At 61.0% G+C, this 16,340-nt stretch overlaps 2 protein-coding genes across 2 annotated transcripts; one reads left to right on the top strand and one right to left on the bottom strand.

Moving 5' to 3' along the window:
- Positions 1 to 6,208: 6,208 nt before the first annotated feature.
- On the top strand, positions 6,209 to 15,942 carry PKP3 (plakophilin 3). Its single transcript, XM_047100573.1, has 14 exons — positions 6,209 to 6,333; positions 7,940 to 8,135; positions 10,242 to 10,321; positions 10,461 to 11,086; positions 11,180 to 11,303; positions 11,710 to 11,914; positions 12,254 to 12,428; positions 12,865 to 12,982; positions 13,054 to 13,224; positions 13,301 to 13,486; positions 14,959 to 15,112; positions 15,321 to 15,513; positions 15,591 to 15,678; positions 15,907 to 15,942. Exons 1-14 carry the CDS (start codon positions 6,253 to 6,255, stop codon positions 15,940 to 15,942), a joined length of 2,433 nt encoding a protein of 810 aa, XP_046956529.1. The 5' UTR covers positions 6,209 to 6,252.
- LOC124527542 (proline-rich protein 36-like) lies at positions 13,156 to 15,026 on the bottom strand. Its single transcript, XM_047100611.1, has 2 exons — positions 14,938 to 15,026; positions 13,156 to 14,814 (listed from the first exon to the last, which is right to left on the bottom strand). The coding sequence occupies exon 2, from the start codon at positions 14,761 to 14,763 to the stop codon at positions 13,558 to 13,560; it is 1,206 nt and encodes a 401-aa protein (XP_046956567.1). The 5' UTR covers positions 14,764 to 14,814; positions 14,938 to 15,026; the 3' UTR covers positions 13,156 to 13,557.
- Positions 15,943 to 16,340: the final 398 nt, after the last annotated feature.

The raw sequence follows: 16,340 nt of genomic DNA on the forward strand, positions 1-16,340 counted from the left end.
TGGCCCTCCTGCCTCCCTCTTGTAAGGACATGTGTGGTTACACTGCTCCCCTCCATTATTCCCGGATAATCTCCCCATCTCCACCAACATTCTTTACGTAATCACATCTGCAAAGTTCTTTTTGCCATGTCAGTTGACAGCCACAGGTTCCAGGGTTAGGGCCTGGATTCTTTGGGGCCATGATTCTCTGTACCTCCTCACTGACATTCCGTGGGAAGGCGGTACATGCACCCAGCAGCCCAAATAACTCTTGTGAGATTGACCCAAGTTGTCTCCTTAGGTCATACCTCACCATGAACGTGGGGCAGCAGGAAAGATTCCAATGAAAGAAGAACCAGATGGATACCGCCATCTGGCCCTGAGAAGACTCTAGAAATGACCCTGCCGGAAGGGACATTGACCACTGCCACTGCTGACCAGAGTAGCCAGCAGATGTGTGTAGACACCAAGTCCCACGTAACAACGTGGGCCTCACAAGTCCTGCGGGTCCACGGAGCACAAGTGCCTACGGGGCAGAGGACACCACCACGCTGCCACATACCTGCTCAGAAGCTACCAGATGCCTTTAGCTCACACTGCCCACTTCTCCCCAAGTATCTAGTTCAAGTATCTAGTGAGTGGGAATTTTCTCCACTCACAGATATTTCATAACAAGAAAAAAACGAGTGCTGGATTTAGAAATACATTCTCAGGGCGCCTGGGTGACTCCGTTAATCCCGCTTCAGCTCAGGTCATGATCTTGCAGTTCATGAGTTCGAGCCCTGTGTCAGGCTCTGTGCTGAGGGTTCAGAGCCTGGAGCCCGTTTAGGATTCTGTGTCTCCCTCTCTTTCTCTGCCCCTCCCTGGTTCACACCTTGTCTCTCTCTTTCAAAAATAAATAAACATTAAAAAAAGGAATACATCCTCTAAAGGGCAGGGGGCATGCAAGCAACAGGCAGATGAAGGCTCACACCAAAAAAAAAAAAAAAAAAGATTACTTCCAGAAGCAGAAGAAAATCTCAAAATCATATAATCTGGACTATACATAAACCATAATTTATTAATCTATCTTAACAACTGTTCATTGAACACCCACTGTGTTAGGTGCTGAGGAAAGGTGAACAAAAGAGACAAGAGTCTGTCCTTGTAGAACTTGGCGGATGAGAGACAGAATAAGAAAACGTCTAGCATATTAGATGATGGCAACTGTTGTAGAAAAAATTAAGCCAGGAAAGGGAATAGTAAGTCTGAGTGAGACTGCAGTTGTAAACAGTGGTCAGAAAAAGCAAGTCTGAGAAGGTGACATCCCAGAAAAGATCTGAAGGCTGTAAAGCTACCAAGGATGCCACTGGGGGTACAAGGGCTCAGAGGTGACACTTGAGGACTTTTTTTTTTTTTTAATTAGCAGTAAATGCCTCTCACCACTCCGTTTCAACAACATTGGAAGTACAGCTGACTTCCAGGTTAGGGGCAAAATCCCTGCACAGTCAAACATCTGTGCATAACTTTTGACGCCCCCAAAATTTAACTACTTACAGCCTACTGTTGACGGGCAGCCTTACCGATAACAGCCAATTGACACATGTATTTTAAATATGTGTATTATATATTGTATTCTTGAAATAAGCTAGAAAAAAATGTTATTAAGAGAATCATAAAGAAAAGAAAATACAGCACAGTACTGTATTTATTTTTTAAAAAATCCACCAATAAGTGGACCCGCACAGCACAAACCCATGTTGTTCAAGGGTCAACTGTACTAGCTAATGCAATAAGACAAGAAAAAGAAATAAAAAGTATACATATGGGAAATAAAAGGGTTACGTACATGAATGGCTTTGTTTGCTGATGATCATCTACGTAGAAAATCTAAAAGAATCAGCAAAAAAAAAGAAAAACAAACAAAAAGAAAAAACCCTCCTGGAATTAATAAGCAATTGTAGCAATGTTGCAGGATATAATAAGGTTAATACACAAAAGTCAATTGTTTTCCTATACACCAGCAATGAACAATTGGAATTTGAAATTTAAAAAAAAAATTTTTTTTAACGTTTATTTATTTTTGAGACAGAGAGAGACAGAGCATGAACGGGGGAGGGTCAGAGAGAGGGAGACACAGAATCTGAAACAGGCTCCAGGCTCTGAGCCGTCAGCCCAGAGCCCGACGCGGGGCTCGAACTCACGAACTGCAAGATCATGACCTGAGCCGAAGTCGGCCACTTAACCGACTGAGCCACCCAGGAGCCCCTGGAATTTGAAATTTAAAACACAATACCATTCACATTAATACCAAAAAAATTAGTTACTTCAGTATAAATCTAACAAAATATGCACAAGATCTATATGAGGAAAACTACAAGACTGTAATGAACAAAATCAAAGAAAAATCAAATAAATGGAGGAATATCCGTGTTCATGAACAGGAAGACTCAATATTACCATGATGTCTGTTCTTTCCCAACTTGATCTGTAGATTCAATGCAATCCCACTTAAAATCATAGCAGGTTATTCTGTGGATATCAACAATTGATTCTAAAGTTTATACGAAGAGGCAAATGGCCCAGAATGGCCAACACCACACTGAAGGAGAAGAACAAACTTCGGTGGATGCCACCTGACTGAAAAGCTAGTGATCGAGACTGTGATGTTGATGGAAAGTAGACAAATAGGTGAATGGAACAGAACGGAGAGCTCAGAAACAGACCCACATAAACACGGTCCTTGACAAAGGAACAAAGACCGTTTCTTCAATGACATTGCTGGGCCAGCTGGACGTCCACGTGCAACAGACACAGACCTTAAACCTTCGCAAAGGTTAACTCGAAATGGATCCTAGGCCTTAATGTAAAACACGAATCTATAAAACCCTTAGAAGACAACATAGGAGAAAACCTGGATGACCTGGGGCATGATGATGACTTTTTAGACATGACACGAAAGGCATGGTCCATGAGAGTAGTAATTGGTAAGCAGGACTTCATGAACTTCCGTGAAAGACAGTATCGAGAGAATGAGAAGACAAGTCACAGCCAGGGAGAAAATTCTTGCAAAAGACACATCTGATAAAGGACTGTTATCCAAAATATGGAAAGAACTCTTCAGACTCAATAATAACAAAATAAACAACAAAACAAAACATTTTTAAAATGTCTTTTTGTTGTTCGTTTAATTATTTTTGAGGCAGAGAGAGACAGAGCGTGAATGTGGGAGGGGCAAGGAGAGAGGGAGACACAGAATCTGAAGCAGGCTCCAGGCTCCGAGCCGTCAGCACAGAGCCCGATTCGGGGCTTGAACCCGCAAACGGGGAGATCATGACCTGGGCCGAAACCAGACGCTTAACTGACTGAGCCACCCAGGTACCCCAAAACAAAACATTTTTAAATAAACAGTAGAAAGTGGTCCAGAGACCTTAACAGGCACTTCACCAAAGAAGATACACGGATGGCAAGTGAGCACACGAATGGCCGCTGTGTGTCCTGCGTCATCAGGAAATGAAAATTAAAACGACGAGATCCTTCTACACACCTGTTAGAATGGCCCAAATCTGGAACACTGACAGCAAACGCTGATGAGGACATTGGGCACCAGGAACTCTGTCATTGCTGGTGGGAATGCACACTGGTGTGGTCACCCTGGAAGACACTTGCCAGTTTCTTACACAGCTGAAAAGACCAGTGGTTATCAGGGGTTGTAAGGGTGGGGGAAGGGATGAGTAGGCCGAGGGTTTTAGGGCAGTGAAACCACTCTGGCTGACACAATGATGGGCACATGTCATTACGTATTTGTCCAAGCCCACGGAGTATACACCACCAGTGTGGACTGTGGACTTTGGTGGTAATGATGTGTCCATGTAGGCTTGTGAATTGTAACGAATGTATCACTCTGGGGGGGCATGCTGGGAAAGGGGGGAGTCTATGCATGGGGGGGGCGGGGAAATCTCCGTACCTTCCTCTTAATTTTGCTGTGAACCTAAAACTGCTCTAAAAAATTCAGTCTTCTTTAAAAATCAATGATAAAAACCAGGGACACAGAAGACAAGTCCAAGAAAAGTGCACAAAATGAAATGGAAAAGAACAGAGCTAAAAGCGATTTCTGAGGAGACAAGAGAAGAAAAGTACGTGAGTGATGTAGCAGGAGAAAACTTTTCTGAAATAAATACATGCCAGGATCAAAAGTCTGAACCAACTGATGCCAGAAATTTAGCCAATGCACAGGCACAGGAGGTCAGCGGGCTTCAGAGGTGAAGATCCCGGAGAACACGGGCCCGGGTCGGGGCGGGTCGGGGCAGGGCAGGTCAGCGCCGGTTTCTCCTGCGGGGCAGGAGAGCTCCCGGGGAAAGCTGCACACATCTGGGTCACACCTGCCTTCCCCAGAACAGCCCCAGGTGCCTAGAAGAGTTCAGGACACATCTGACCAACACACAAGGGATGGACGGACGGACGGACGGACGGACAGATGCGGGGGAACAGCTGGGTGGATGGGTGTGGAGATGCAAAGTGCCACCCCGCTCCCTGGGCCACCTGGCGCCCGTATCCTTCACCTACCTTCCACACCAAAGGCGCAAGGCAAGAGGTGGGGGCACAGAGGATGCCAGGTCCCAAACGTCCCAACCAGGGTCCCCGGGAATTAGACGCAGAGGCCAGCCTGCCCACAGGGCCACGGGCTGGGTGGCCATCGCGCTAACCCAGGTGGGCTCTGTGGATGAAGCGGGCGCAGGCTGCATTTGGCGGGATCCCAGCCCGTGGAACGTTGGAAGCTTTGCGAGCGTGGGCACAGGCTCACAGGAAGCCTGGGGGTCTGCGCCGGGGGGGGGGGGGGGGGGGGCTGGAGCGGGAAGGAAACAAGATGCGAGCCTTGGCCCTCCCGCCGCCAGTGAGCTGCTGCGCCCTCCCCTCCAGCCGTCAGCTCCCGCCAGGTTCGCCGATCCACCCCCACCCTTGCGGGCTGTGTGGTCCCAGGCGATCCGCTTAACCGCTCTGTGCACCAGCGCCCACATTTGTTGTCGGTATTCTTTTGCCGCAAACTTTCCCCATCTTCTGCTCCCTAATAACCACCACTCCACACCCCGCTCCCGATGGTGGGGTAGGGCTGGGGTGCCCTCTGGGCCCCTCCTCCAGTTCCAGGTCACTGAAGCCAGCACTAGGGGGTCCTCCTTCCACCCCCTCCCTCCACTCTGGCACTGAGCCCTGGAGGCCTCCCCATCCCTTGCCCCGATTTTTGTCCCCCGCTCCTCTTCCAGAGGTTTTTCTAACAGCCGCCTGGGGGTCCCCACCTCCAGTCGACCACCTGGCACATCCTCTATGCCCAGTGCAATGGAGGAGTATAAATGCTAAGTCACCCCACTCAGGCTGCCACAGCCTTTCCTTCGAACTCCCCAGAGCAGAGTCCAGGCTCCCCCCAGGAGCTGCCCACCTCCCAAGTGAGAGCCTAACTTACTCCCCCGTGGGGGCCCCAGGCCTCAGGTTCTCAACACTGATGATGCACCATAGCCATCTGGAGGGTTAGACGCGGGTTCCCAGGCCCTGCCCCGCAAACGGCCCTATCCGTTTTCTAAGCTCCCTAGGTGGATCTTCCATTTGCCACAAACCCACCTCCTCCAGGAAGCCTACTATCAAGCCTAGGCTTGAATCTTCGTTGCACTACAGGGAAAGGGGAACTCTGAGGAGGACAGAGCAGAAGGCTGGTCGCAGAGGCCAGATGTGGCTCCCAGCCTGGGCTTCAGAGTGCTGGTAACAGGTCTGGGCCACGGCCAGCCCCCTGGCCCTGCGGTGGTTACAGCGCCCAGAATCCCAGACTTCCTAGGAACGCTGGGCCACAGAGGTAAGAGGTCCGTGGTGGGGAAGGGGTCCACATGTCCTCAGGGATGCTCAGCACAGCTTTGGGGCAGTGGGAGCCAGCCGTGCCACCCCAGCAAAGCCCCCTCCACTCCTCTGCAGCCCCGGCTGACCCGGCTTACCCCTGGGGCTACCCCACAAGCCCTTTGAACCCCTACCTGCAGCCTCGAGGCTGGTTCCCCAGGCAGGGCCCCAGGTGGGCCCAGGTAGACCCCAGATGGAGGGCGGGCCCGAGGCCCGTGCCAGGCGTGTGCCTTCAGGTGAGCTCAGCGCCGCACAAACTTGTCTCCCAGGATTTTTCCACACAAAACACGTCTCCCAGGGAAGCAACCGGTCTGATGAGCTAGGCGTGCGGGCGTTCCCACCCCGCCCTCCTGGTGCCCCCACAGTCCCGTCCTGCAGTGAGAGGCCGCCCCAGACGGACGCGCTGGGCCTGGGATGGAGTCCAGGACCCCTCTGCCTGTAGCAGTGGCCTCCGGGTTGGGCCACGGAGCCTGCAGGATCCGGGCCCCCAGCACGGTAGGTCTCCCGCCCAAGCGCCCACCTCGGCCCAGCAGTCCCACCCCAGGCTTCACCTTGACCTTTCCGAGGACCCTCCCCTCCCCTTTGAGCCTGTCCCCACCCTGCCCCTTCCTCTCCAGCACTGACCTCACTCCTAGGCCTGCCTTCTGACCCTGACCTCCCTCCTCACCCCCAGGCCCCCATCCGCCATCCCCACCTGGGGCCACATCCCCTGAAAAGACTGATTGCAGATTAAGGCAGTTGTCTTCAGGGGCCAGGGTAAGGGACTCCCGCCGGAGAGAGGAGGCTGTTAGGGTGGGCCCCACAGTGACTCCTCGAGGGGGCCCCAGGAGGTACCTGAAGCCACTCAACCCTCCCACCCCTCCAGCCCTGCCCAGCTCACCCCTTGCCCCTACTCCATCCACCAGGGGCCTATCCTGGATTCACTCCAGGCCTACCCAGGAGGCCTTGCAGCATGCTGGTCCAGCTGGATGGGGGCACCCCAGGGAGACTTTCTGGGGGCAAGCCCTGATAGGCCCGGGCCCCCCTCCCCACCCCTGATGCCGACCCCTCCTAATCACTGTTCTGCCAGGCTCCTGGGTTCTTCCTCCCCTGACACAGCCTCTGCTCCTGCACCCCCAGCCTGGACGGGGGGGGGGGGGGAGAGGGGGGCTGAGGGGGGGGCTCTGAGTCAGTGCCTTGTGGTAGTCCTGCCTACCCTGCCCCATCAGAGCTCTGTTGAGCTGAGCCCTGACTCACATGTAGGGAATGGCCTTCTACCTCACAGCCTGGGGGGCAGAAGCCAGGGAGGGGTGAGAGAGAGGGCCAAGCCAGCCCTTTGGAGGCCTCCGCAGAAGTTGGGGAGATGGGGGCAACTTCTGGGGTCTACAGGACAGAGATCCAGAGGGTCACAAGACTAGGGTGTGGGCCAGTCTATCTGTATGCTTCTGGGGTCTCCTGGGCACCAAAGATCGAGGTCCATGGGGCCCTCTTCTACCTCAAAGCTCCCCCACCCCAAGCCCTTTGTCCTCAGTCCTCACCCTTAGCATCGACCCCTGATTCCTAATAGTGACCCAGGATGCTGACCCCTGCCTGGCTCAGGGCCCCCAGTCACCCAGGGAGGGAAGATCCCTCCCTTCAGACTCCTGGAGGTGGCTGGCCGTGGCTTCCCCAGTGACCTAACCTGGCCCTTCCCTCACACTCAGGACAGTGGGGCCTGATTATCCCGCCCCTACCCCAAAGGCCCCACTGTGGCCGGGGAACCCAGATGGGCCCGGACCCTGCCGCCCCGTCCCGGAACGGGCGGAAGGAACGGGGAGGCCAGGCCGGGACGTGGGGCCTGTTCTTCCGCCCAAATTCCACCTTAAGCTGGTGGTGGCCCCTCCCTCTCACCTGGCTCAGGTGTCCCCGCCCCCAGCCAAGCTCAGGGCTGGGCAGGCGTCTGTCTCCGGGCTGGCTCTGGGCGAGGCCAGTGGGGAGGGGACTTCGGGGACGGGACGGTGAAGACTGCTCAGGCCGAGGAGGCCCCGGCGGCGGCGGCGGCGGCGGCCCAGGCCGGGCGCACACCCAGCCCCGCGCGCCTGCCGCCATGCAGGACGGTAACTTCCTGCTGTCGGCCCTGCAGCCCGAGGCCGGCGTGTGCTCCCTGGCACTGCCCTCCGACCTGCAGCTGGACCGCCGGGGCGCAGAGGGGCCCGACGCTGAGCGGCTGCGGGCGGCCCGCGTCCAGGAGCAGGTCTGCGCCCGCCTCCTGCAGCTGGGCCGGCAGGCTCGGCACAACGGGGCGGCGGAGGCCGAGGGCGCCACCGAGGTGGCCAGAGGTAAGCGGGCGCCTGCAGGGTGGGTGCCGGGCAGCGGGAACGGCAGTGGGCAGAGGTGGCCTCGGTGGGTGTGGCGGTACGAGGGCCAGAGGCCGGGGTAGAGCCGGCATGGGGTTCAGCGCCCTGACTCACCGAGGCCTCGCACTGAGTCACCCGCCCCGCCCGCCAGGTGTGGGAGAAGGCATGGGTGCGGCCTCCCACCGGCCGGCAGGGACCCCCGAGCTCGGGCCCCGCCGCCCCTTCCGCCCCGAGCGCCGCCGTCGGCACATGGCAGGATCGGCACATGGCAGGCCACCCGGGCCTGCCTCTGTCGGCAAAACGGGACCGCGCACACGTCCGGTCCCACGTAACACAGGCTCGCACGCGGCCTCGGGCGCGCAGACATACACGTCAGTCCCACTAAGACACAAACACCCTGAGACACAGACACCCAGACTCCAGCGTCCCTCCCCACCACCCTCCAGGCCCCAAGGGAATAAGCAGGCAGAAACGTGAGGGGGCGGGTCTGGGAAGCCTGGACCAGAGCCACCTGCCTGTCTGGACCGGGGTCTCCCTGTGGAATTGCGGCGGGGTGGGGGTGGGGGCCCGCAGGAGTGACCCAGATATTATTCCCGAGAACATCAGGTGGGGGAGTGCCCCCTCGGTGCGGGCAGACCGCCCTGTGTCGGAACCCCGGCTCTACCAGGGTGTGTGTGAGTTCGAGAGCAAATGCGTGAGTGTGCATGCGTGTGTGTGTGCATGTGGGCGCATGCCTGTTAAAGGATCCCACAGACACAGTGAGTTCAGAGCAGTTGTTCTAGAAATGCCATTTCCTCCCTGGCCAGACTGCAGCAACAGGGATCAAGGTTAGATAGTAAGGTGAACTTCCCAGGATGTCAGGAGCCAAGACACCAGTTCCACAGTGGTTCGCGTGACCTTTAGAGGGCCCTTTCCCAGGACAGGTCTCCAGATGCTGGCCAGACTGGGGGGGAGAGGCTCAGCCAGCATAGGGGCCTGCCGGAGCAGCCTGGATTCCTGGGTCCTCTCCTCCCTGGGCCTCAGCCTTGCTGGGGGCTAAGTAGTTGGGTGCCCAGGGGTCATGGGGTGGAGGAGGGAGCAGGGAAGGGTTAATTACCACCCTGGCTACCCTGCCAATTAGGGGGAGGATTATAATTTGGGGGTGGGAGTAAGGTCCCCAGGCTGGGGGTGTGTCCCCCCGGGCTGAGCCTCACTAGCGTCAAAGGGTTAATAGCCCCTGCCCAGAAGCCTCATTAACCAGGGCGGGTCTGGGGAATGTACTGGGAGGGGAGCCCCCCAGACCTAGTTGGAAGAGGCCGGGGGAGGGGTGAGGCCCCCTCCCTTCACTCACATCATGAGTCCTTTCAGCCACTCACCCTGCCTAGGCTCTCTGGGGACGTGTGACTCTTCTCCCCCAAGATATGGCCCTAGCAGGGACCCTGGCAGAGGCTGATCCCCCTCCGGGCACCTCCTCCCTGTCCAGAGACGCCGGAGCCACCTCACCCCAGTCCATCCCCCTGCTCTGCCTTGGTCTGACCTTCACCCAACCGTCCTCAGTGTTTCCAGCTCATGCACCTGTTGTCTGTCAAACCAGCCATCCATCTGTCCATCCACCCCTCCTTCCAACGGTCCGACCAGCCCTCCCTCCTCCTCCTCTGCCATCTCTCCACCCTTCACCCACCCCCCCTGTCTGTCCACTCACCACAGAGTCGGGCTGGCGCCAGCAGCCTCAGTTTCTGTGTGGCTGGATGGGGCGGGCGTGGCTTTTCCAGGTGGGACAGGGAACTGTGTGTCCTTGGCGAGTGTGGCATCACTCCCGTGTGACCACAGCAAAGGACGGGCTCACAGAGGTCAGTGTGGCTTCCTGGAGGAGGGGGTCAGGTGTGTGTCCTGGCAGGGACTAGAGAGTTGACGGAGTCCCGGCACACTTCCCAGGCAGCCAGGGGGTCGGGGGTGGGGGTTGGGGGGCGGGGTGGTGAGCGTGCCCATCCCCCAGCACAGCTGGAGGGGCAGGGGGCCGTGGGAGAGGTCCGACCAGGGTTGACCCACAAGCGGAGGAGACCCATGAGGCATCTGGCCCAGCCAGGCCACCGCTGTCCCTGTCGGCAGGCACATCCCGCGGTCACTACCACACCCTGCAGTCTGGCTTCAGCTCGCGCTCCCAGAGCCTCGGTGGGGACAACGTCTCTGTGAGTACACTCTCTCCAGCCTCAGGAGAGGCTCGTGGGGGAGGCTCTGGGGGAAGCTGGGAGCTGCCGGGTCAGGGAGAGGGGCTGGTGCCAGGTGAGCCCCCAGCACCCACTCACTGCTCTCCTCCCTGCCCCGCAGACCTTCCGGCCCGTTGCCAAGCCTGCCTACAGCCCGGCCTCCTGGTCCTCCCGCTCAGCTGTGGATCTGAGCTCCAGTCGGAGGCTGAGCTCTGCCCACAACGGGGGCAGCGCCTTCGGGGTCGCGGGGTACGGGGGAGCCCAGCCTGCCGCGCCCATGCCTACCCGGCCCATGTCCTTCCACGAGCGTGGGGGGGCGGGGAGCCGGGTGGACTACGACACGTTGTCCCTGCGCTCGCTGAGGCTAGGGGCCGGGGGCCTGGATGACCGCTACAGCGTGGTATCCGAGCAGCTGGAGCCCCCAGCTGCCTCCGCCTACAGGGCCTTTGGCTACGAGCGCCAGGCCAGCTCCGGCCGGTCAGGGGGCTTGGACTGGCCGGGAGCCGCTGAGGGGCCGCCCAGCCGGACCATCCGTGCGCCGGCCATGCGGACCCTGCAGCGATTCCAGAGCGGCCACCGCAGCCGTGGCGTGGCCGGGGTGGCCCCAGGGGGTGTCTTGGAGCCTGTGGCCCGAGCACCATCCGTGCGCAGCCTCAGCCTGAGCCTGGCCGACTCCAGCCACCTGCCGGATGTGCGTGGACTGGACAGCTACGGTGGCCACCGCACTCTGCAGAGGCTCAGCAGCGGGTGAGCTGGGCCTGGCTTGGGGAGGGGACTTCTGCCACGGCCCTGGCCCGGCCCCAGGGTCAGCCTGACCCCTCCTGGCCCCCGTCCCTACAGATTTGACGACATCGATCTGCCCTCAGCAGTCAAGTACCTCATGGCCTCAGACCCCAACCTGCAGGTGCTGGGAGCAGCCTACATCCAGCACAAGTGCTACAGCGACGCGGCAGCCAAGAAGCAGGTGACCGACCGCCCCCGCTGGTGCCACTTGCGGCCCACTGGTCCGTGAACACCCCTGCCTACCACCCTCGGTGATCCTCCCACTTGTCATTAATCTCCGGTCCCTAACCACCCCTCAACGGTCCCCACGCTGAGTGGGCAGGCAGACCCCCCCTTTGGCCCAGAGCCTCCCCAGCAGACGAGGGGCAGGAGGAAGTGATGTGCATACGTACAAGTACAGCTGCGTGCCTCTGCGCACACCTACACGCATCTGCACACATCTAAAGACACCTGCGCACCCCTGCACACGCCTGACACGCCTGCGTACACCTGCACGTCTCCGTCACCAGCACACGCCCTCCCGCACTCGCACCCGTCTGCACACGCCTGTGTGCACGTTGCTCACACCCGCGTGCCTGTGCGTGCAGGCCCGCAGCCTTCAGGCCGTGCCCAGGCTGGTGAAGCTCTTCAACCACGCCAACCAGGAGGTGCAACGCCACGCCACGGGCGCCATGCGCAACCTCATCTACGACAACGCGGACAACAAGCTGGCCCTGGTGGAGGAGAACGGCATCTTCGAGCTGCTGCGCACGCTGCGTGAGCATGACGACGAGCTGCGCAAGAACGTCACAGGTGCCCTGCCAGCCCACGCCAGCCCTCTCCTTCCCTCCCTCCGTTCTCTGTTCCTCTGTCCCCGCCACTTCCATTGGTCCCGACTGTTCTTGTGCCACAGGTCTGCAGCTAGCCTCCAGCCCCCAGGCCCCGTGTCCCCAAGCACGGTCTCTCGGCTGTGTCACAGCCCCGTGACCTGTAGGTTGTGTGCAGGCTCTCTCCACGGGGCTCTCGAGCGAGGCTCCAAACGCCGGGAGGGGCCCTGGGAGAGGTTGGGAGCCTCGTCCCCACCCTCCCCGGAGGGCCTGGCGGGGACTAGCGGGCGACTGCTGACCATGGCCACGGCCCCGCCTGCCCCAGGGATCCTGTGGAACCTGTCCTCCAGCGACCATCTGAAGGATCGCCTGGCCAGGGACACGCTGGAACAGCTCACAGACCTGGTGCTGAGCCCCCTCTCGGGGGCCGGAGGACCACCCCTCATCCAGCAGAATGCCTCTGAGGCTGAAATCTTCTATAATGCCACGGGCTTCCTCAGGTGCGCCGGGGCGGGGGGCAGAGAGAGAGGCTAAGACGGTGGCCGTGGGGAAAGAACTGGGTGCCTGGAAGGGGGCAGGGGAGGCCTGGAGAAGGGGCGCTTGAGTCCCAGGTCTGAACGGCAGGGCGGGGCTGGCCAGGGCGGCAGGCAGAAGCAGACCGGCCACGCAAGGTACGGGTGCTGGCACAGAAGTGAGACAGGCAGCTGGTCCCAGGCAGAGCGATGATATGTCAGGGGGCAGCAGGCCCTGGGGTCCGCAGGCTCCCCTCCACTCTGGACACTTGGCGGGGGGTGGGGGAGGATGGGCATGCAGAGGGGCTGCAGGTGCCAGGGGGCGGGGCCCAGCTCAGGGCAAGGAGGTGACTGGGGCTCGAGGGCTCGGCCCTTGGGACTGGTTCCCACTGGGGGGGGCTCCCCGGTCTGCCTCCGTCCGCAGGAACCTCAGCTCAGCTTCCCAGGCCACTCGCCAGAAGATGCGTGAGTGCCACGGGCTGGTGGATGCCCTGGTCACCTACATCAACCACGCCCTGGACGTGGGCAAGTGTGAGGACAAGGTGAGGGGCGGCCACTGCCGAAAGGTCCTGGGGGGTCCTGGCCCACGCTGACCACGGTCCGCCCTCTGCAGAGTGTGGAGAACGCCGTGTGCGTGCTGAGGAACCTGTCCTACCGCCTGTACGATGAGATGCCGCCCTCCGCCCTGCAGCGGCTCGAGGGCCGGGGCCGCAGGGACACGGCCGGGGCGCCACCCGGCGAGGTGGTGGGCTGCTTCACGCCTCAGAGCCGGCGGCTTCGAGAGGTGGGCGCGGGCCTGGGCAGCTGGGAGCAGGGCCCCCCGGCCCGAACCCAGCTGACCCTCCTCACCTCCCACCCAGCTGCCCCTCACGGCTGATGCGCTGACCTTCGCCGAGGTGTCTAAGGACCCCAAGGGTCTTGAGTGGCTGTGGAGCCCCCAGATCGTGGGGCTGTACAACCGGCTGCTGCAGCGCTGTGAGCTCAACCCACACACGACCGAGGCAGCCGCGGGAGCACTGCAGAACATCACCGCGGGCGACCGCAGGGTGAGGACCCACGTGTGGCCTTGCACTGGGGACACGAAGGGTGAATGAGGAGGGTGCAGGAGCTTTCCAGTTTAGTCTGTTGGAGCGGGATGAACACAGCCAGGTGGATGAGCCAAAACCCAAGACGGAGGGGACAGGACGCGCCGCCAGGGGTGCGAGAGGCAGGGGACACCGGAGGGGACAGGACGTGCCGCCAGGGGTGCGAGAGGCAGGGGACACCGGAGGGGACAGGACGCGCCGCCAGGGGTGCGAGAGGCAGGGGACACCGGAGGGGACAGGATGCTGCCAGGGGTGCGAGAGGCAGGGGACACCGGAGGGGACAGGACACGCAGCCAGGGGTGCGAGAGGCAGGGGACACAGGAGGGGACAGGACACGCAGCCAGGGGTGCGAGAGGCAGGGGACACTGGAGGGGACAGGGCACGCAGCCAGGGGTGCGAGAGGCAGGGGACACCGGAGGGGACAGGATGCTGCCAGGGGTGCGAGACGCAGGGGACACTGGAGGGGACAGGACACGCAGCCAGGGGTGCGAGAGGCAGGGGACACCGGAGGGGACAGGACACGCAGCCAGGGGTGTGAGACGCAGGGGACACAGGAGGGGACAGGACACGCAGCCAGGGGTGCGAGAGGCAGGGGACACCGGAGGGGACAGGACACGCAGCCAGGGGTGCGAGAGGCAGGGGACACCGGAGGGGACAGGACACGCAGCCAGGGGTGCGAGAGGCAGGGGACACCGGAGGGGACAGGACACGCAGCCAGGGGTGTGAGACGCAGGGGACACAGGAGGGGACAGGACACGCAGCCAGGGGTGCGAGAGGCAGGGGACACCGGAGGGGACAGGACACGCAGCCAGGGGTGCGAGAGGCAGGGGACACCGGAGGGGACAGGACACGCAGCCAGGGGTGTGAGACGCAGGGGACACAGGAGGGGACAGGACACGCAGCCAGGGGTGCGAGAGGCAGGGGACACCGGAGGGGACAGGACACGCAGCCAGGGGTGCGAGAGGCAGGGGACACAGGAGGGGACAGGACGCGCAGCCAGGGGTGCGAGAGGCAGGGGACACCGGGGGACAGGACGCACAGCGAGGGGTGCGAGAGGCAGAGGACACCGGGGGACAGGACGCACAGCCAGGGGTGCGAGAGGCAGGGGACACTGGAGGGGACAGGACACGCAGCCAGGGGTGCGAGAGGCAGGGGACTGGAGGGGCAGCCAGGAGTGTGAGGCCAGTGTCCCAGACGGGACAGGCCCCCAGGATCCCTGAGGGTTTAGGGAGAGGCATGAGCTGAGAAGGGGCTGACCCAAGTCACACGTGATGAGGCTCCTGGCTGGGCTGCGAGGGCAGAAGCAGAAAGAGCAGAGCAGGTGAGAGACGGCGGCGGGTCCGGTCCTGCCTCAGGGTTCTGGGGAGGGAGAGGGACGGGGACAGAGAAGAGCCCCAACCCGCGGCGCTCACCAGCTCCTCTCCTACCCGCAGTGGGCGGGCGTGCTGAGCCGCCTGGCTCTGGAGCAGGAGCGCGTCCTGAACCCACTGCTCGACCGGGTTCGGACCGCCGACCACCACCAGCTCCGCTCGCTGACTGGCCTCATCCGAAACCTGTCTCGGAATGCCAGAAACAAGGACGAGATGTGTGAGTCAGGCCACCCCGCAGCCCGGGCTCTGCCCTCACCCTGCCTAGCTGGGCTCACACCTGGGGTTTCTTTCCTGCGGCCCGTTTGGGCGAGCCCCTGGCAAGCTAGAGCCGAGCGGCTAGATGGGGGGTGCGGAACGGGGGGTGGGCGGGCGGCCAGGAGCGGAGGCCGCCTCCCTGACCTCCCCACCTCCCGGCCTCCCGGCAGCCACCAAGGTGGTGAGTCACCTGATCGAGAAGCTGCCGGGCAGCGTGGGCGAGAAGTGTCCCCCCGCCGACGTGCTGGTCAACATCGTAGCCGTGCTCAACAACCTGGTGGTGGCCAGTCCCATCGCTGCCCGAGACTTGCTCTACTTCGACGGGCTCCGAAAGCTGGTCTTCATCAAGAAGAAGCGGGACAGGTGAGGCCCCTCCGGCGCCCTCCCTCGCGGCCCAGCCTGTCCTCCTGCTGACGCCTGCCCTCCCCGCCCCACCCCAGCCCCGACAGCGAGAAGTCCTCCCGAGCAGCCTCCAGCCTCCTGGCCAACCTGTGGCAATACAGCAAGCTCCACCGAGACTTCCGGGCGGTACGTTCTGGCGCCCCAGGGCAGGCAGGGCCGGACCCGGGGGCGGGACATCGGGTGGCAGGGAGCAGACCCGGCAACTCACGTGGAACAGGAGACTCGGGAAGTGGGGAACATGAGAAAGGAGACCAGAGACCCAGGGAGGAGCGGGGCATGGGGACCACAGGGCCCGCGGGCAGGAACCCTGACTCCGCCCCCCCCCCCCCCCCCCCCCCCCCCCGTCCACTGCAGAAAGGCTATCGAAAGGAGGACTTCCTGGGCCCATAGGTGAGGCCTTCCTGGAGGAGGATGCAACGTCGCCTAGCCTCCAAGGGATGGGCTCAGCTCTGCGCTGCTCGCTGGCCAGCCTGGCGGAGAAGGCTGATGGCCCGGGGCCTCTCACGGGAGCCCCGTGTGCCACCGTGCAGGGGCCCGGGCACCAGGGAGGGCGTGGGGGCGCTGTTTTAGGGATTTGGCTTCTATAGGGCAGGGGTAGGGCAGGGCTTGAGGCTGCTCGGTGTGTGGGGTGGTGACCGGGTCATTGGGCGGAGGTGGTGAACTGCCAGTGCTGGGAATAAAGATAGCTATGGACACGGCCCTGCAAGTTTCTTCGGCTGGCTCGACCCGGGGGTCCAAGCCAGGGACTCAGCAGCGTCCCTGAGCATAGCCGCGCCTGCCCCTGATGA

The sequence above is a fragment of the Lynx rufus genome, unplaced genomic scaffold, assembly GCF_022079265.1.
Source record: "Lynx rufus isolate CCGP_SWC_20201006 ecotype Redwood Valley unplaced genomic scaffold, mLynRuf1.p SCAF_50, whole genome shotgun sequence".
In the NCBI taxonomy this organism is placed as follows: Eukaryota; Metazoa; Chordata; class Mammalia; order Carnivora; family Felidae; genus Lynx; species Lynx rufus.